General features: G+C 38.9%; 1 protein-coding gene across 4 annotated transcripts in view; it reads right to left on the bottom strand.

Moving 5' to 3' along the window:
* Positions 1 to 19,420, bottom strand: part of RASSF6 (Ras association domain family member 6) — a 49,734-nt gene extending 30,314 nt beyond the window's left edge. Inside the window, exons 1-3 of one of the 4 annotated variants that reach the window (XM_017675141.3) lie at positions 19,205 to 19,420; positions 16,189 to 16,295; positions 8,739 to 8,834 (exon numbers count right to left, since the gene is read on the bottom strand). In XM_017675141.3, the coding sequence (XP_017530630.3) occupies positions 8,739 to 8,760 (22 nt within the window). In that variant the 5' untranslated portion in view covers positions 8,761 to 8,834; positions 16,189 to 16,295; positions 19,205 to 19,420. The remainder of the gene's footprint in view (positions 1 to 8,738; positions 8,835 to 16,188; positions 16,296 to 19,204) is intronic. The other 3 variants (XM_017675140.3, XM_017675143.3, XM_073237476.1) reach the window with 3 other exon arrangements.
* Positions 19,421 to 20,916: the final 1,496 nt, after the last annotated feature.

Below are 20,916 nucleotides of genomic sequence, written 5' to 3'. Positions count from 1 at the left end.
GGCTACTGAAAATTGTATGAAAAAGGCTTTTTAAAAAATCACAAGCTATTATTCCAGCTGGTGGCTGAAATGAGCTGCTTCCACATCAGACCGTTGTTTCTGTTATCACATGCCCCTGACTCCCTAGGGCAGCCCAAGCAGCTCACAGAAAGGGAAGAAAGAATGAGGCAAGTCTATGCTCTCTAATCTCCTTCTTTAGCCTGAGACACTAAGACGTGTGGTCTCTGGCTCACAGCCCTAACACGTTATTTGCGAATCAGTACCATGTTTTATATATCTATTCTCATCCAAACTAGGGACTTGAAAACACTTCCACTTTGGTGAAATAGTGTGTTTCTTGTTGTAGCTAATTGCTGCAGAGAGAACAAAGAAAATTCTAAACAAATTCAATAATACGAAGGATTCAGCCATGTGAAGAATCAAGGAGAGTGTCCCAAGCAAGAGAAGCAAGTGCCATGTTTCATGCAGGACTAAGCTTGGGATGTCTGAAGGACAAAAAGAAGGGAAGAGTGGCTCACGATGAGGTTCTCAAGGTCTCCAAGCTGGATCGCGTTGGGCTTTAGAGACTCCTTATGGGAAGGAGTGTGCAATAGGAACCTTTGTATTCCTCCTTGCAACGGGAAGGTTCAAGCAGGGTACTGTGACCTACAGCATAAGGGCCATTCTGCTGCTGGGGAGAAGGACTATAAGGACAGGGTATGGAAGCAGGTAGCTTGGTTCGGAGGATGCTGCAGTTGTCCAGGCAAGAGATAGTGGTGCCTTGGTCTAGATGGTGAGAAGCGGTTGGATGTGGGAGGTGCTGCTGACTGGGCTTCTGTGGGGCTAGTATAGAGATGAGGGAATGGAGCAAGTAGGGGGTATCCAGTTTATACTGGGGTCTTACTTCTCAGTCTTCTTGAGTTAAACTTTCACTTAAGGATTTTTTTAATACAAGCCTTACAAGTTTTTTTTCAAGCCAGTTGAAAAGTAAACACAGGTGTGCCACAGAACACACCACCAGCAGTTACCAGAACCAAGGCAGGCTGGCTGTAAAATAACACCGTGTGTGTGAACAGCTGGTGGCTTTTGTGCTCACTGAGGATACCTATCTCGACCTCAGTCTGATGTCTCTTGTTCCCTTGGGAGACAGAATGAGCTATTTTGTTAAGGAAGTCTTTCAGTTATTTTACTGGTATGCCTTCCAACCCCTTGGACCATTGGGATTGTTACTAGAGTGCCTTAAACCCAACAGGTGGTCGGTGGTCCTCAGGCCGTCCACATGGGCAGGAGCAAAAGGCAGGAGCCTCCCTGCCATGCAGGCTCCTCCAGGGCTCTTCTGAAACGCCGCCAGGACTTTGACCACAGGTTCTCCTACCGTTTGAAAAAGATGCATTAAGCAACCTCCTTGTTTCTCTTCTGAGCATCCTCCATCTATTCTCCACACTCTACACAGAGTATATGCATTGTTTCTAATCATCACCTGCCTTGCTGAACATCCTTAAATGTCTTCCCATTGCTCTTGGGATGAAAAACCAAAATCCTTACAACTAGCGAAGTCCTGCTTGGTCTCTCTTCCTCCTTAGCCTCCTTTCAAGAGATGCTTTTCCCTGTGTCCTTCCTCAGCCACACTGGGGACAGTTTGCTTCCTGGAACTCTGCTCCCTCTAGCTCTAAGGATTTCAGGCAGACTCTCCCTGTCAGGACTGCTCTCCTGCTCACTGCCTGAAACTTGTTAGCTCCCTCTGCCTTCAGATCTCAGGAACCCCCTGCTTAAGCTAGGTCCTTATTCTCTCATAAAACTGTGTTGCTTTCCGTCTGAACAATTAGTTTATCAGACCTTTAGACTAGTGGTTCTCAAAGTGTGATTCCCAGACCAGTAGAAGCTGTACCTCTGGGGATGTTGTTAAGATTGCGGATGCTCACTCCAGCCCAGACCTACTGAATCAGAAAGTCTCTGCATTTTTAGTTTAACTAAAGGGCTCTGCAATCTTTAGTTTAACAAGTCCTCAGGTGATTCTGATGAAGGCTCAAATTGGCAATCTGCAGATTCTCTTGTCTGTTTTTGTTCAAAATACCCCAGCTTCTAGTGCAGCTTCTGGCTCATGGCTCTCACTAATTAGTAGTTTAGGGGATAAAATATAGAAAATTAAACACTGACTTACTTTTACAGGGGAAAAAAAAATCTTTGACCAGTGGAATTAACATATCCAGAAATTCAAGTAAACTGCACAAGTTAATATATCTCTAGTGTCTCTGAATTTTTATTTTACAAGACTTCCTGTTAAAATAGTTTTAGTGTATCTTGGGCAGACAGATGAGTTTATTGTTCTTTAAGGGACTGATGTGATAAAATAGGTAAATGTGGGATAAATAGATTTTATTGGGAGTAACAATCATATTGATATGCTTAATGACTGTTGATAATACAAGCTCGTTGAAAAATATCCAATATAAAATAAGATTAATAAGTGACCTTTTCACGTATCTGGGGGGACATTATTGGCCTTTTTGTGGCATAGTGACAGATCTGATATCCAATTTCTCATAATGAAAATTTCTTTTATTTTTCACCAGGTCATCAAACATGAAAAATGGGAACTTTAAAATAAATTATTTAAGACAATTCCCACATAGAAAAAAAATTTCTCTTTGTTAAAGGAGATGGTCCTAAACTTCTCTCAAACTTTTGTCCCTGGCTTATTTTAAGATCCTGAGTCCTTACAAAAATATGTCAGAGAGGGCCCCTTTATTTTTTATTAAAGACAAGAATCCAGTGGCCTTCAGGAGAGAGTTGTCCTCTCTTTTTAAACCTACCTGCATGGCACACTGGGACACACACTGTTTGCTCCAGTTCCTTGGATCAAGAGAAGACCCTGGCCATGGAGCCTGGGCAAACTCTGCCCTCTGGCTCTACTAGCCAAGTACGAGCAGCCTCTGGAACACTGGCTCTTGTGCTGAATTTTTGCTCAGAAGGTGCGGGTGACTGATTCCTTTGTTTGAGCAAACAATGCCAGCCAAGCAAGAAACCATTTGGAATAATGCACTTTCTGCTAAAATTTATTATGTCATGCTAATTAAAGTTATTTACTAGGGACAGGAATGCACACATGCCTTGTGGACTGCTGCTGTAAGACCTGCCTGCAGGGGTTTGTATGAAGTGTCTAAGTAGGAAAGAAAGTCTAACTGGTTCTGAGTGTGAGATCTGACCTGCACTCCCAAACTGGATTTGAATGTTTTTTCAAACACAGGGTTGGCATTTACTCACCTTTAAAGTACTCTGACTTCAGCCTATGACTTGGACTGAAAATACTTTGAAAGCAACCACATGGAACAGCATATACATATTTAAAACTCAGCTCATGTAGAAATTTACCATGTGAAACATGAGAGCAGGTGATGACTCCAGGCAATGAAACAGCAACTGGAACCTTAGTCATTTGAGCACGAAGCTAACTTATGCCGACACCCTTCACCCAGGGAAATTTCTAGGCTCAGGGAAATCTCATCTGGTAGTAAGACATTAATGTTATATTGCTTACTGTGCTGTTAATATTGAGCCATCTTATTTTATTGATCATATGAGCTCATGAAATATGTAGATGATGAAATTTGCTGAAACCAAAATTTCTATTAATGCAGATTCTATTTTCCTATCAATTGCTGCTATTTGCATGTATTTCTGTGCAGGAAAATAACAATCCTACATACTGCATAAAATAAAAAATTAATAGGTTGGTAATTTCTGTCTTGTTTGCTGGAACAATGCCTAGTACCGAATGGGAGCTGAATAATTACTTGTGAAATCAATGAATGGAGGCATTTGCCAGATTTATGACATGTAGGTGATCTGCGGCATTATTATGATTTCTGGTGACTTTGTAAAGATTTCCTCTGGCTCCAGGAATTTTGTTTATTTCAGGTGGTCAGAAGTTCCAAATTTTAATCTTTTCCTCCTCTGAGCAGTGGTTCTTAGACTTCAGTGTGCATCAGAATCGCCTGATTAGTTCTGAGGCAGAGCCTGGGATCTGCATCGTTAACAAGCATCTGATTGGGAGGTAGGTGGCTCATGCTCCACATTTTGAGAAATGCTATTGTTAGGTCTGGTTTTTGTGTAAATGCTACACTAGTTTAACATCTGGAGCTCCAATTAATACATGGATACTAGGATTAATACATTAATACATGGAAAAGGGATCTGGATTGTAGAAGATAAACTGTAAGTCCTCAATTAAGTCAATTCAAAATATGACACAAAAGTAAGGTCACTAGAATCACAGACTCTTTGGAAATATCCTCCCCAAACCAGATGGTTTCAGTGTGACATATTTTACCGCAGGACAATTATACAATGGGAATGCATATAGGTCTCAAATTTTGGAATTTTTTTTCTCTTCTTATATTCCTGATGATTAGAAAGTATTTTAAAAATATTTTCATAAATTAAAAAAAGATTACAAGTGCTGACTTTAAGGCATTTTGTAGGAAAGTGATTAATACATTCTGGCTGAGGACTACGGCTATTTGTTCAAACTAATTATTCAAGTACTGCTTTCATGATTTTGGTTGTCATTTAATATTTTTTGAATTAACTCCTCTGTAAGTAAATTTTTGTTCATCCTGAGCAATACTGTGTGCAAAATCAAAGATTTCATGTGTTGTTGTATTTTTCTAATATTTTCCATAAGAGTTCAAATAAAGAACAATTATCTATGTTTCACCTAAAATCATCTCCTATACCAAAGTCATCCAGGCACACGTCCTCCCCTTCCCTTCTGGGAAACAGGATCCAAAAGATGCTTAATCTTATCCTCAAAAGGGTTTACATTCTACCTCGGGAGACCAAGCATTTGTCATGCGACAGTAAAGACAGGCCAGAAGGCCTGACCCTGTTGGTGAGAGAGAAAACTCGTCAAACCTTTTTAGAAAGTTAATCTGAAGCAATAACATAAGATTTACTTGTATATTTTGATCCAGTAATTCCACTTCTATCAACTAACTCTTGTCTATTCAGAAAATTGGAGGCACGGTCAAGGTCAAAATTAGAGGACTGATTATGACATTTCTACACCATTGAATGCTACACTTAAAGTCATTAAAGTCATCTCTAGGAAGTTTTTTTAAAATGCTTTGGGGAAATATTTGTAATATAATGCCAAGTGTGTAAAACAAGATACAGCATGATCTCAGCTATGTAAAATGGAATTTTTACAAGGTAGGGACTGTAACAAAATTCAACAGTGTATTTTTTTTTTCTGAGTAGATTATGGATAATTTTTATTCTTTTGATGTATATGTTTCTATATTTTCTCAGATTTTATACTTATATACTAGATATATACAATATAATAACATCAAAATAATCATACTTTCATAATTAGGATATAAAGATTTTAAAAGAACAAATATACAAATACTTAACACAGGCTAATTAAACCCTTAAGCAGTTCAGGGAGGATTTCATAGGAAAAGTAAGGAGCTGTGACTGGAAAATGACAAAAAATTAAAAAGGAAACAAAAGTTGACTCGGTAAGTACCAGTACAGGTGTCTGCTTCAGTGGGGAGTCTTGATGAGCAGAAGAACGGAATGCGGTGACTCAGGATATGAAAGCGCCCCTGGCTGGCCATGGCTACCCATGAGACCAACGTGGATCACCTTAGAACACAACTAGGTGCTCTATGAAGGTGGAAGGAAGCTGTTCTAGGGACACTGAGGGTTCAAGGACCAGGAGGAACCTAGACAATGAAGAGAAACACACATGGGCAGGCGGTGGGGTTAGGAAGAGTAGGCACACCTCTGAGGGCAGACGAATCAGGGAGGGGACAGGAGCCTCTCCGTGACATTTGTCTTGAGGTTTTGTCGGGGAAGGGAGGTCCCGGTTCACGGAGATGCCAGTGAGTGCAGACAGGGGACTGTGGGTTGCCATGTGGGTTTCCTGGTGCCTGCTCAGAGTGTCTAAAGGTTTGAGTGGCAAGTCCTTGCTTTCTCGGGAATCCAGGGGGTAAAGAGCTGCTGGGTTACAGCTGACGAAAACTAAGGAAAACCACCGTAACCTCAGACTGTGAGGTAGGCAGGACTAGTGCAGCAATGCGTAGGCAGGGGCAGACGGGGAGCACGACTTCATGAGCTGACCTGAGCCACGCAGGGTTCAATCACAGGAAAGTATGTTCGCAGGCTCATACACTCGTCTCTGAAACTGTGCACTTTTTTTTCTCTGAGCTTTCTAGTGTGGTGAATTGTTTTCCTGGTTCATGAAACCTACACTGCACAACAAGTATATGTGCCCAAAAGAACACTGGTGTAGACCCAGGGCCACTGTCTATGGTGACACCTGGCTTCCCTCGGTAATTGTCTCTGGGAGGAGGCAAAGGGGTAGGGGGCCCCTTCTGGGGCTGTCCTGGGCTCTAACCCTGTTTTGCCCTCCGGTCACTTTGGTGAGCCTCTTTTATTCAGTCTCTCCCGACTACTCTGTTGTCTTTCTACCTTGAAACTCAATTATCTCCTGCTTTCCTTGCAGATCACTCACATCCTTTCCTCACCTTTGTCCTCATCTGTTTTCTCTGCCTAAACTGCCATCTTTCGGGTCCTGTCAGCAATGCCCACTCTCTTACCATGTCCATCTCTCACCCCTCTCTAGGACTTTTCCGTCCCTTTTACCTTTTGTTTTATATGGATGCCACCTTCTGCAACCTTCATTGTCAGGAACCTGAACTTAATATGTTTAAAAAATAAATTTCTCAGTCCTTCATTTCAATTTCCCATTCCCCCAGCTTCCCTCTTCTCCTTGTATCACTGCAGTTAACTTGACATTGAAAGTGGTGTCATATGTATACATATACACACACATATACATACATATATATATATATACCTGCTGTATTACCCACTAGATAACTGCTTTTACTCTCTGTTTAGTCTCCACATTCATTTTGCCCACTTTTCACCCAAAGCACTTCTGCTTTGCCTTCTTATTTTCTAGTTTCCTATTTCATTTCACTCTTTCTTAACCTTGGGTCTTGAATCTTCTCTCTTTACACTTATTCCCTTGGTGATCTTATTCAATTTCAAATGTAACATTTCCAGCGCTGCACTCTGATCTCACACCCCAAAACTGCTCCTCCTGGAGCCTTTATAATATTAGAACATTTTAACTCCCTTCTTCTAGACCAAAACCCTTGTAATCATCCTTAATTATTCTCTTTCTTTCATACTGCACACCTAATCCCTGAGGAATCCTATTGCTTCCTCCTTCAAAATATACCCAGAATCCCAGAATCTGACCATTTTCTTTTCTACCCCCACTGCTGGTACCTTCGTCCAAGGCGCCATCATCTTTACCCTGGACTATCAGCTCCTTAATAGTTTCTCTGCTTCTATTCATCCCTCTTCAGTCTCCTCTTAACACAGCAGCAGCCTGATCCAGTCATTCATGTACTCGATACCCTTCAATGGCTTCTTATCTCGTACGTAGGAAGGACAAAGCCTCACAGTAGCCTATGAGACCCAACATACTCTGGCCCTGTCCTGTCTCTGACCTCAGCTTCTACTGTCCTTCCTCCTTTGCTTCCCATGCTGGCTTCCTCCAACCTTCCAGGAGTGCACCTGCCTCAGGGCTATGAAAGCACTGTCTCCTTTGCCTGGAGTGCTCCCAGCCAGGTACCTGCACAGGTTGCTTGCTCACCCATCTGGTTTTAACCCTACGCTCCTCCTCAATGAGGCCTTCCCTAGACATCAAAATCATAACAGCCTTGCTCTCTACCACAGCAAGCAATACTCCCTTTCCTGCTTTATTTTTATTCTTCATACCTTTCAGCATTGAATAGCATATATTGATATTCATTTATGGTACATATTGGCCCTATCCCTCTTTTAGGAGGCAACCCCATGAGGATCCATTGCTGAATGTTCACAGTCTGGAGCAGTACCTGTCCCCAGGGGAGAGAAGTTAATAAGCATTTGAGGAAGGAATAAATGGATTCATTATCTTTTACTTCATGTGTTCTTCCTACTTCCTGTATTCCATACTTATCCTCCAGCTGTGGCTTTAATTCCAACCTGATCTTAATTGTTCCCTCTGCTTTCCTACTGCCCAGTCCTGTGACATTTATAGCCACTTCCTTCTCTTATTTATTTGGCTTTGTTTCTCTCCCTGGAAGACATGGGCCAGGTCCCAGGGTCACTTGGCTTTTCTCTTCCCATTCCACCATCTCCTCCTTGGCTTTTGCTCTACTCCAGCCAGGTTCAGTTGTCTTCTTCACTCAGTTTTTGAATTCTTGCTTTATTATTCCCAAATCAATGTAAGATGCTATTTGCTGTGCATAAGAAAATAGCTGGGGGTGTCGGTCACTTACTGCATAACCTAACATCGAAAGGGAAAGAGTAAAAATGAAGTATGCCCTGAGAAGCAAGGGCTGGAGAGGAGAGGACAGGAAAGCTTGTTTGGGACCCTGGGATAATTCTTTGGATATATTATTTATGAGGAGTCTTAGGTCCTTTACTTAACACTGCCCCTGAGAATTGTGCCAACTATTAAAATAGAAATTTAGCTTTTAGTAAAATTAGATCACTAATTGTAAAATATCAGTGATGATTTCATGAAAAGCTATGGTTTAACAAGCAGTCTTTAGGAACATATTTATTCAACTTCTTATTCAGTGTCTCAGCTGGAGATTCACATTATTGATCATGTGGATAACATATCATGCTTATAATCCACAAATGACTGGCAAGTGGAATAGCATCTAATACAGGCAAACAGTTACCCAGTGATGAATGTCCTCTCATTGATGAAGATCCAAGAGCACTGCTGAGCCATCGTGGTCATCTTTTTCCCCTTTCTGAGATCACCTGAGGATGCCCTAAAACATTAGCATAAAGTTAATGGTATGTTCCTATGACACATTCATAAATTAGTTCTGACTTAAATAGGTGTTTGTGTGTGTGTGTGTGTCCCTAGTGTGCAAAAGTATTTTGGGTGAGGTTTTGAATAGTGTTTCATGTATGGGCATGAAGGTTGGGTTGGGGAAGGATGGAAAAAGAAGGATATTATTTTACCATATGCCATATGGATACATTCTGTGTGTGAGTCATTTTAGAGATATTATCTCATTTAATCCCAGTGAGATATGTGTGTTATCACCTCTTTTTCAAATACTAAGTAGTGGAACAGATAATTCGATGCAAGCAAGGTCTTCAAGGCCTCTACTTTTTTCTTTTCACCAACATGTATTTTTTTTTACAGTTTGTAAAAGGTTATACAGATTAAAATATTTTTATTTTCTATAAATTGGCCCATTCTAATATTCTTTTCAAAGATTTTTTTTCTATGTCTAAGGGAATTAATATTGAGGATAAGGGACATGTTCTCTAAAACTGTCAATTGTAAGAAAATAATAGCTCAGAGTTTTAACTTTAACTCACTTTGGGGGAGTTTCTAAATGGCATTTTCTAAACCTCCTTTCCATGATTGTTCACAAAATAATTTGTTTTGGGAACAAATAATAATGTGCTGTTTCTTTGCCTCACCTCTTACCCCTTATATGGGTTTAATATATTTGGGCATTTTCCTCTGTTCTTTTTACTTAATACGTGCTTTTGGGAAAAATCCATTTTATTTCTCTTGATATGTTTTCCCATTTTAAATTGAAAACTATATTCTTCGTATTATTTAGAGAAAATAAGGAAGAGGAGCATATCATTTAATTTTGACAATACCTAAAGATATATGATAAAGGGGGCATGTGAAGAAATACTAAATGAAGAAATACAAAAATACATAATTTGATATACAGTCTTCTCCTTGGTAATCAATTTGAGAGATTGGTATTCCTGGGGTAGTGAGATGAGAGAGAAAGACAGACAGCAGTAGAGCAATATTTCTAAGAAAGTACAATATAAACCATGTTGGCACCTGATAAAAACTAACGATTTGTAAGTTTATAAGAGAAATCTTGGATCAAAGTAGTGCTGATAATCACTTTACAATTGATGGCTGTATTAGTTATGCTCCCAGTAATGACTGTTTCTAGTATGTTTAAATTTGCCGTAACTCCTGTTATAAAGAATCCCATTTCTGAATTTTTAGTTACCATTTGATTTGGAATAAACTCTAAGGATTTTCTTCATTTTTCAATTTATCCACAGTTCTAATAACTGCTAGGTTTTAGTGATTTATGTGATCCTCCTGTCCCATTGCTCTAGAAATGCACAGATGTTCTTGGGGTTTTGAAGCTGCTATTTCCTAATGCAGAGCTTGCTTTTTATTGAGAAATATAAAATGGTAAAAGAGAAGCCACATGAGGAATTCTGCCTGGCTGGAATAATGTTTCTGAAACCTTGCTGGCTTTATATTTTATAGTAGTATTTCCATAAATTTATGAAAAATAATTCTGATGTTTTGTTGATACCACAGTTTTAAATAAAATTTCTAGAGACTTGTGGGAAAAAAAATCCAGTTTTAAACTACTGTATACTTAGCAGCTCAGTGTTATTTTCTTTAAGAAGATATTACATTCCCAAAGGTTTCCAGGATCCCCAAAGAATCGTTTTGCAGTCACTGAAATTTTTTTTGGTAACATAGCTAAACTAGAGAAGAAAGCCTAGGACACTGTTTGGAGATGTGCAGAAGACAGGAGAATGTACTACATAACCTGAAAAACTACAGAATCAGTAGCCCAAGGCAAGGAAGGATTGGCCAGTTTGGTAAGTATGTTTTTGGATTATTTCTGGAGTCCTCTTGTATGATTCTGTGCAAGGAACATATTCCTTCTATGACAGCACCTCAGTTACAACTGGCTGAAACTTGCGTCAGTTCTGCAACACAATTTTAAATTTCCAGGCAGTTAAAATCAAGCTCTGACTCACAGGGTTGATTAAGTGTGATGTAACCTCCTTCAAGTCTCCTTCAGGCTCTAGAAACTATGGTCAGACATGAATAATATCTTCCTTTATGTCTTCATATAAATGGCATGAGGTTGTGACCAGAGATTTTTAAGTATAATATTTTCTAGTCATTTCATTTTGAAAAAAAAGTGAAATATTTGATTACCATTGCTTCAAGCCTATAGAATCATAGGGGATATAGCCAGAAAAGAAAAGTAGGCTAGAAAGAAAAGTGGAATTTTTTATTTTGAAAAAGAGGGAAACGGACTTCCTCCTTTTCCTTCCAAATCAGGTTATTTTGGTTGGGTGAGGTGTGTGGAGGATATTTCATGTCCTCTTTCTCCAAGAGAATATCAGTACTCCCCACCTCCACCAAAAAAAAGGAGAAAAGGAAAAAATGAAAAGAAAAGTTATTCTTACAAAATCCCTGATGCATTATTCCTTATAGGCCATTGTTAGTTTGAAGTTCATAATCTATTTGAAAGTATATCTCTCCAGGCACATTGTAACAGTCTCTAAGCTGAATGCTTGACTAGTTTTCTTTTACACTATTTATGCCTTTTATGCCATACTGACATTCACACCATCATCTTGCTCACAAACCATCCTGAGATCTCATTCCTAGCAAAAACAGCCCAAGTCAGGCTCTCAACAATTCCACCCAAACCTACCTTTTCAAACTCAAAATTATTTGTTTAACACTAGGCCTTCCTGGTCTCAGGGAAACGTATACCACTGAGTCTCTTCTTAATACTTCCCTTACATATGAGGACTCTGCCACCACAGGTCCAGATTTCTGCTTCCTTCTAGTCCCTGCAGAGCAGGACCTTATCAAGTCTCCCCATAGCCTGTTAGTGACACTGCTATGATGCCACTTTCTGCTTTGCACCTGTGTGTCATTATTGCCTTATATCCTTTTCTACTCATATCCTCTTGCTCAAAGGATGATGCTCCTCTAGTTGGGAATGCCATCCTCTTTGATGGCCCATCACTGGGAGGGGGTCTCATGGAAGACTCATGCCAGAAGGAACAGCAGCTTAGCCAACAAGGCAAGTTAAGTCTGTAGGTCATCAGTTCCATGGGTATTTCAGGCTGCCTCTGAGCAATGACACAGCGTGCTCTATGAGCCCAGCAGATCCCAGTTACTCATTGACAGGAGTCAGTCTGGGCTGTTCTGTCACATAGCCTTTACTCTTGCTTCTAAAAATCAGAGTTCTGCCTGTAGCTTTTGTCATTCTAATCACCCACAAAAAGGGTTATTGATGCCACCCAATGAGATTCCCCTCTCTGTCCAAACACCACCTTCTCCCTCCTGGATTCAGATTATTACATCTATTCTTTTAATTTTCCTAGTACCTCTCCTCCCACATTCCAATGGCCTATTTCTCACCAAATGGTTCATTGCTTCTCATTTTCTCTACCTTTCAGCAGCATTTGATAGGTTGATTGTTTCTTCCTTTTGAAACACTTTTTTTTTCCTTGAGGCTTTTAAGACGAAACCACAACAACCTTGCCTTATTTTCTTGCCATCTCACAGGCCTCAACATATATTAATATCCTCTACTGATTCCACTCATAATCAGGAAATGCTGGCTGTTTCAGTAGTTTGTCCTCAGCCATCCTCTCTTTGCTATCTATACTTCCTTCCATGGATGCCAATCCATTCCAGCAGAGCCCCAGACTATCCTACTACCTACTTAATCTCTACTTGGAAGGCTAATAGGCATCTCAAAGTCAACATAGTCAAAACAGAACCACTGACTTTCTCCCATACTCCAGAATTCCCTCCTCCATAATTCTTTTCCATCTACCCAATTAGGTACCAAAAATAAGACTCAGTCTTCAATCTGAAAGTAAGTTGTATTGATGGTATCCAAAACATATAACCTGAACTCAAAAGCTTCTATTTCCAATGTTACCACTTTGAGCCAAGCCACTGTCTCCTTTTTTCTGGATTACAGCATCAGTTTCATGACTGGCTTCCCTACATCCAGAGTGTAACCAGAATCCACATTCTCTAGAATGATAATTTAAAGATCAAATCAGATTTTGCCAATCCATGATTAAACCTTGAAAAGACTTCCAAGAATGAACCAGAATAAAATGTATCCTCCTTATGATTACCCAGAGGTCCTATCGATCTCTTCAGTATTTACTCCTTTCATTATTTTCCTCACTAAGTACACTTCACCCACACTGGCCTTATTTCTGGTTTTCAGAATATAATCGTATTCTGTATTGTAAGAATACAATAACTGAAATGAGAAATACAAGGGAGGGAGTGAATAGTAGACTACCAGAAGTAGAGGAAACAATCAGTGAGATGGAAAATAGAGAACAGGAAAACAACCAAGCTGAGGAACAGAAAGAAAAAAGAATTTCAAAAAATAAGAAGAAGCTAAGTGAGCTGTGTGACAACTACAGACAAAACAATATTTACACAATAGTGGTACCAGAAGGAGAAGAGAGAGACAAAGTAGTAGAAAGTCTCTTTGAAGAACTAATAGCTAAAAAATTCCCCAATCTGGGGAGGGAAACAGAAACCCAGGTCCCGGCAGTGCAGAGAGCACCTAACAAAAGGAATCCCAGGAAGACAATGCCAAGACATACAGTAATTAAAATGGCAAAGAGTAAAGATAAAGAGAGAATCTTAAAAGCAACAAGAGAGGCAGACAGTTACATATAAGGGAAACTCCAAAAGTCTATCAGCAGATTTCCCAGAAGAAACTTTATAGGCCAGATGAGAAGCATGAAATAGTTAATATATTGAAAGGGAAGAACCTACAACCCAGCAAGGTTATCACTCAGAATTTAAGGAGAGAGTAAAAATTTATCAGATAAACAAAGTTCACAAGAATGCACCACCACTAAACTGGTGTTACAGGATATTTTAAAGGAATTTGGTAGATGGAAACATTTCTTAAGCCTAAATATCTTTCATCATTGAAAATAAACCTATAGTAAAGGTAGTACACCAATTGCTTATTAAGCAAATACGAAGTTAAAAAAACCCCACAAAAGAAGTAAAATCAACTATACAGAAAATCAGTCAAGGAATACGTAAAAGATGTAGATTATGACTTCTTATACACAAAGTGTGAAAGAGGAAGAAGAATAAGAAAGCAGTACTTTTAGGCTGTGTTTGAAATAGAGCAACCATCAACTTTTTATAAACTGTTATACATCTAGGAAACTATGAACTTTATGGTAACCACAACCATAAAGCCTATAACAGGTACACAAAATAGTTAAAAAATGAAAAAAAAAATCCAAACATAACACTAAAGAAAACCATCAAATAATGAGAAGAGTATAGAGGAAGAAAGGCACAGAGAGGAATTACAAAAACAACCAGAAAACAATTAATAAAATGGCAATAAATACATACCCATCAGTAACTTCCTTAAATGTAAAAGGCCTAAATAAACCAATCAAAACACATAGGTGGCAGAAGAGACAAATAAACAAGCCCCATCTATATTCTGTCTACAAGAGATTCATTTCAATCTAAGGACGGAAAGTGAAAGGATGGAAAAACATATTTCATGCAAATAAAAGGGAGAAAAAAGCAGGAGCAGCAGAATTTGTATCAGACAAAACAGACTTTGAAACAAAGAAAACAAAAGAGACAAAGAAGGACATTGCATAATGATAAAGGGGTCAGTCCAACAAGAAGATACAACAATTGTAAATATCTATATACCCAACATAGGAGCTGCTAAATATTTCAAACAAATACTAACAGAATTAAAAGGGGAAACAGCAAAACAATCATATTAGGAGATTTTAACACCCCACTAACATTAATGGACAGATCATCCAGACAGAAAATAAATAAGGAAACAAAGGCACTGAAGTCACATTAGACCAGATGGATTTAACAGATATAAACAGAACGTTCCACCCAAAGCAGCAGGATACACATTTTTCTCAAGTGCACATGGAACATTCTCCAGAATAGATCACATATTAGGACACAAAAAGTGCCTCAATGAAATCCAAAAGACTGAAATTGTATCTAACATCTTTTCAGATCACAATAATATGAAACTAGAAATAAATTATACCTGATGAACACAGACGCAAAAATCCTCAATACAATATTAGCAAACCGAATGCAAAGCTCCATCAAAAGGATCATTCATCATAACTAAATGAGATTTACTTCAGAGATGCAAGGATGGCACAATATTTGTTAATAAATCAATGTGATAATACCACATTAATAAAAGAAAGGATAAAAACCATACGGTCATCTCTATAGGTGCTCAATAAGCATCTGACAAAATTCAACATCCATTCATGATAAAAAACCTCGATAAAATATATTTCAACATAATAAAGGCCATATACTCAAATCTACAGCTAACATCATACTCAAAGGCAAAAAGCTAGAAGTTTTTCCTGTAAGATCAGGAACAAGACAAGGATGCCCACTCCTACCACTTTTATTCAACATAGCACTGCAAATGACATGATATGTTTCTATATACTATATATAGAAAACCCTAATGACTTCACCAAAAAATACAGCACTAATAACTGGATTCAGCAAAGTTGCAGGTTACAAAATAAATACACAGAAATCTGTTGCATTCCATATATTAACAATGAACTAGTAGAGAAATCAGGAAAACAACTCCGTTTACAATTCCATCAAAAGGAATAAAATATCTAGGAATAAACCTAACCTAGAAGGTGAAAGACCTGTATTCTGAAAACTATAAGACATTGATGAAAGAAATTGAAGGAAGCATAAATGGAAAGCTATCCCATGCTTATGGATAGGAAGAATAGCCATCCTGCTCAAAGCAATTTACAGATGCAGTGCAATCCCTATCAAAATACCAATGATCATAGCAATTTAAACACTGGCAGGGTCCTTGTGAATATCTTCTAAATTATAAAGACTTGGCAGATTTCATGGTCTAAGCTAGTTTCCTTAAAAGGCTTAAGAGGAGGATAATAGGGGCCATGATTAGCAGAGATGGAGAGAATTTATGAGAAAAGGAAAATTATAGGTCTAGGAGCTAAAGGTTTGCTTTGGACGTTCACAACCATTTGGTAGAACATAATAAACTATAACTTGAGGAGGAAGGTAGTTGTTGCAAATCTATGTACTTTACTGGGAGGGTGAATCATAGAGGGCTCTTAGGTCCTGGGGCTAGAGCTTATTTATTTAGATTGTATATCAAATAAGATTACTTATTTAATAAGTTTGGTCATTTATTTTTTTATTTTGTCCAGCAGAATGGAGCCCCGGATAGGGAATTTAGATAACAATTAAATCCTGGAGAAACAAATAGTCCCGGAAGTATGTAGGTGGCTCACCTGGGGAGGGAGGAGACGAGGAAGGCAGGGTCTGTCGGATCAGGCAGGAGATAGCAGGATCCTGAGAAGGCAGAGTCAGACCAACAGTGTGAGGACGACTCTGCGACCTGAGAACACCAGAGAGCATTCGCGGTTCGCCTACCCCTGCTCTGTACCCTGCCTCAGTGTGGGCTTGCTGGGACTGGCCAGTCACCAAAAGGAGGCCAGAAGCTAGGAGGTGAATCCAAGCCCCAATTAACTCAAATGGACCAGTCATTTAGAGTTTCTGGTGTCAAAGGATGGATTAAGTAAATGGCTACTTGTTTAAAAGTGGAAAATTTGGCTATCTCCTTTGTATAGTCAACATTTATTTCATGAATTCCTTCTTTGGGCCGGCTCCTATGTTAACCTACATAAAAGAAGTATAGCCTCTATCTAAAGTGGCAACCCCTTATTCCTGAGGCCAGTGGGATGTCAAAATGGTCATAATTCTACAATGAGCTAAAAAAAAAAATACATGTGCTAATTTCCCTAGAGTCCCCAGCCAAAGAGAATTTCTCTTGCCTCTAAACTTTCACAGCAAATTATTTACAGCTTTTTAATTACTTACTGCTTTCTTTAACTATACTTTACTTCATTTGACTATTAGTTCCTTTAGAACAGGGTGATTGTGTACTTCATTTTTGTATCTCCTAGAGTGTTTATATGCAAGTACATAGATGAAACAGTTAGAAGATGATGAATATATTTAATATGTGGGAGGTATCTTAAAATGTGAATAGTAAAATGAAAGCTATGAAATTATGAGTGATCATATTTTCTTTTTGATTTCACACACTTTCTAAATCATATATAAGGAACACACCTTACACAATATACACCATAAAAGTTACTAAAAAAAAAAAAGAACAGAAAGTAGCACATTCATATGGCAAGTGCGTATTTCAATCATGAAGTAAGATTAAATTAAGGGCTACCCATGGAGGGTTTTTTTTGTTTTTTTTAAATTTTAATTACTGTTTTGGTCTGAAGAGGCAATGGAAAGTCACAAGTATGTATTCAGTCCCAAATTAAGCTGTTTATTCTAAGCTCTGACCTGGAACCTTGAAGTTGAAAAGAGCAGATCTATATACAACTATATCACTTCAAGGAAATAAGAACATTTGTAGTTCTATCCATTATTCAATGGGGCTAACTGTTCACTGTTTAGATATATGCCTATTAAGAAATATAAAATCAAATAACTTGGTTTCAGAAGTTCTAGAAATATCTGTTCAGCATGAAGGTATATTTTCTCTTTGAAAACTGCTTAGTAAACATTGGTATGATAATTCTTTTACATGGATTGGATTCTGTTATAAGATTTCAGCCAAACGACCCTAAATGTAATCAAGCCCCAGAGGGCAACAACATAGTAAAATTCAGTTTGGTTGCCTTTAGAATTCAATCCATAATCCTCCAGTCAATATCCATTTATATCTATATTGGAGAATTTCAAGTCTACAGTTTGAAAAAAGAATGTATTAAAACAACGATAATATTAGGCTAGGATCAACTGCCAACTATTTAAGTGTTTTATATTAATTAAAAAAAAGATAAAATGTCATCAACGTAAATGCCTTGCTAGTTGCAGTTGCAAAGTTTGTCCCTTCCTCAGAGTTATCAACATTAGTAAAACTAATACTAACATAAACAAAAGTGACTTTTAAAGAAAATTTCACGAAGTAAGGTCATTTTCCTTTCATTTATGTTCAAGAAGTAAAAACCAACAAAGCAGTTACTCTTCTTTTGTGTTTCTTACCCATAAACACAAATAAAATCTATGTCACTTCAATACAAATGATACAATATGCATTGCAATATAAAGACACAGACCATATGGTCTAATTTCATCAAAGTTATCCAAGGGCAATCTCTTTAAAAACTCAAATGTTATGGGGGTTCCACAATATGGAACTGTGTGTAACTCTCCTACTATAGAATTATGTTTTCTTTCTAGAAATAGAGTAACATAATTGTGACTTTTCTAAAGTGAAACTGATTGAGCAGCAAATAAGTTTGAATTTGGCACCATGTAAGCTGTTTGAAAAGTGGCAAGAATCTAGGTTATTCATTGCTATTCATAGAGTAATGCTTTCCCCACTTGCCATCTGCTCACTTGTTCTGGACCCACTTTCTGGAAACCAGTTCAGCTCTAGTATCCTCATAGTATCTGGTCTCCCCAGTTTAGTTTACCCTCCCTGGTGTAGCAAAACTGCTTATTTTTTAGTGCTAACTGGAGGTACCGTTTATAGAATGCTTGCTAAGTGTTTTCCCATCAAAGACCTATGTGATGCTTGCTTTATAGACAGACAAACTGACGCTTGAATAGGTTAACCTGGTAAGGGACAAGAAGTGGCAAAGCCAGGGTTTGAATGTATGGCTTTCCTGCTTCAGAATTTGTATCCTTAACACTTGGATTCCCATTTTATTATCTCTGGTTATTCTTTTATTGTTTTGTGAAGTCTTAAATATTAGAAATCCTTTTCAATTTTTTTTGGGGGGGGTGTTCCTGTCACTTTGTGGAAACAAGTTTAACTGAACCCTCAATTAAAAAGAACTTTCAAGTCTGTTTATTCAATACAAGTGTAACCATACGAGTGCTCAGAGAAAGGGGATGTCATGCAGGGGCCTAATATCCTTCTGAGGGTGGAACAATTCCAGGTAAAGTGCTCCTTGAGTCATTTCCCTTGAGGAAAGGAAGGAGGGGCTCAGGGGTCACGCTCACTTCCAGGCCCTCTCCCCATCCCCCTCTTTCTTTTCCCCTCTCCCCACAGTTAACCTTGGTCAGGAAAAGTACTCTGAAAATAATCCAAAGGAAAAGGCTCGTCCAGGTTCCGGGCTGCTCTGATACGCGCATGCTCAGCCTGGCTGCCTATGAATCCTGCTTTCTCTTAACTTGCCCTCAACTTGACTCCAGGGAGGGGATGAGGAGGGTTCTTTTCCCTACCCCATTCTGCAGCTGTTCTTCATACTGTGAGCCCGAGGATCTTTTTACCTTAGATGTAGGGATGGACTTGTTCCGGAGAATTTGCTCCCCTGGTCGGTCACAAACTCTGGTTTCAGAAAGTCAGGGCTCGCTCACCTGTGCGGAGGCGGGAGCCAGGTGCGGAGGAGCGGCAGGCAGGTACGGCTCTTTGCTGGGCGCTGCCGGGCTCAGCGCGCGGCAGGCCCCGCCTCAGGATCATCAAGCCCCAGGCGCAGTTAATTATTAGTCCTTTTTGCCACAGCAGCGAAGTGTTAGAAACCTGAGACACTCCCTGTGCCTCAGAGCATGTTGGGAGTGTTTGCTTTCTTAGGAGCAGCAGATAGGAGCGCTCCTTTGCTCCTTGACACATCCTGAGAAGTGACCTGACATTAACCACTGGGCTGGACACATTCTGCTCTCTGCTCTCTGATCTATCCGGATTATAAAGGTCCCTCAGAAATGATGCCACTAGGACTGAATGCCATTGTTTACATGTCTTTCCTTTTACAGTTTTCTCTTTGAATAAGAAATGTCTTAATTTTCTTTTCCTGTTCTTCTGCCACCTCCTTTCTCTACCAGCACCCCTTCACCTCCGGGCTCACTAGAACCATCTGTGTGACTTGCTGAAGTCCCTTTACCTGTGGGCCTCAGCACCTGGGAGATTCTGATCTAATAGGTCTGAGGTGGACTACAGGCACATGTGTTTTTTTAAGCTCCACAGAAGAATCTGGTGGACATCAAAGTTTGAAAACTATTGTAATAAAGTATAAAGGAAGAAATGAATAACATTTAATTGTTACCTCCTGAACTGAATTTGGGGACTTTGCTCTTCCTCAATACCTCCAATTTCAAAAAGGGCACCAAACGCTTAAGACCATTAGATGACAAATGCTGGGGAATGACAAAGTGCTTTTATTTATACACACACACACACACACACACACACACACACACACACACATTTAGTACATTGATCATTTAACTATTTCTCATGTTAAGCAACTATTGATACTTTTTTAAAAGATTATTTTACAAGTGTAAACCTTAGAGCTCTCAAGAAAAATTCAACTTAATTCCTACAATTAATTCAATAGGTCTAGTTGATTTCTGTTGGAGCATCCTTCAAGTTCAAATGTCAAATTCAGAAACTGACCATCATTCTAGATAAAAAGATTACCTGTTTGAGAGTATTTTAAGATTCTATATGTTCAAAAGGTTGGATGGTTCATCTGTTTAACGTGTGGTTTGTGGAGACAGAGAACAATCAGATTTATCATTTTGGGGGTTATTTTAATAAATGGACCGAAGCAGGCAGATGGGCTTATTGGCTCCCAACCTCCTGTGTGAGGACACTGTAAGTTGGTATCAGTTGTGGGTGTTAGTGTGGTTGCCATGTTGGCCCCTCAACCCCTTGCTGGTAAGGACTGACCTTTGACTGACGACTAATAGGACCTGCAGCCTCTATAGCTCCTAGGCTCCAGAACATCTTTGTTCAACTACACGTTCCACCTCCATGTCTGCACTCTGTGGGGATTGTTTGTTTTTTAATCAGTTACAGGGCAACCTTATTTGCATTTTTTTTCTGCAAACATCCCTCAGGCTTCTATTCTGTTTTGTTTCCAACTGGTTTGCTTTAGTTAAGCCTCAGTGACTTCTTGTGGTTTTGAGTACTTACTCTTTTTTAAACATGTCATTTTTATTTTGTAATAAAAAAATACATAATTACACATGTGCTACATGAA

Source organism: Manis javanica, chromosome 5 (assembly GCF_040802235.1).
Source record: "Manis javanica isolate MJ-LG chromosome 5, MJ_LKY, whole genome shotgun sequence".
Taxonomy (NCBI): Eukaryota; Metazoa; Chordata; class Mammalia; order Pholidota; family Manidae; genus Manis; species Manis javanica.
The sequence above is the reverse complement of the archived record's forward strand: the minus strand, read 5'-3'. Positions and strand labels throughout refer to the sequence as shown.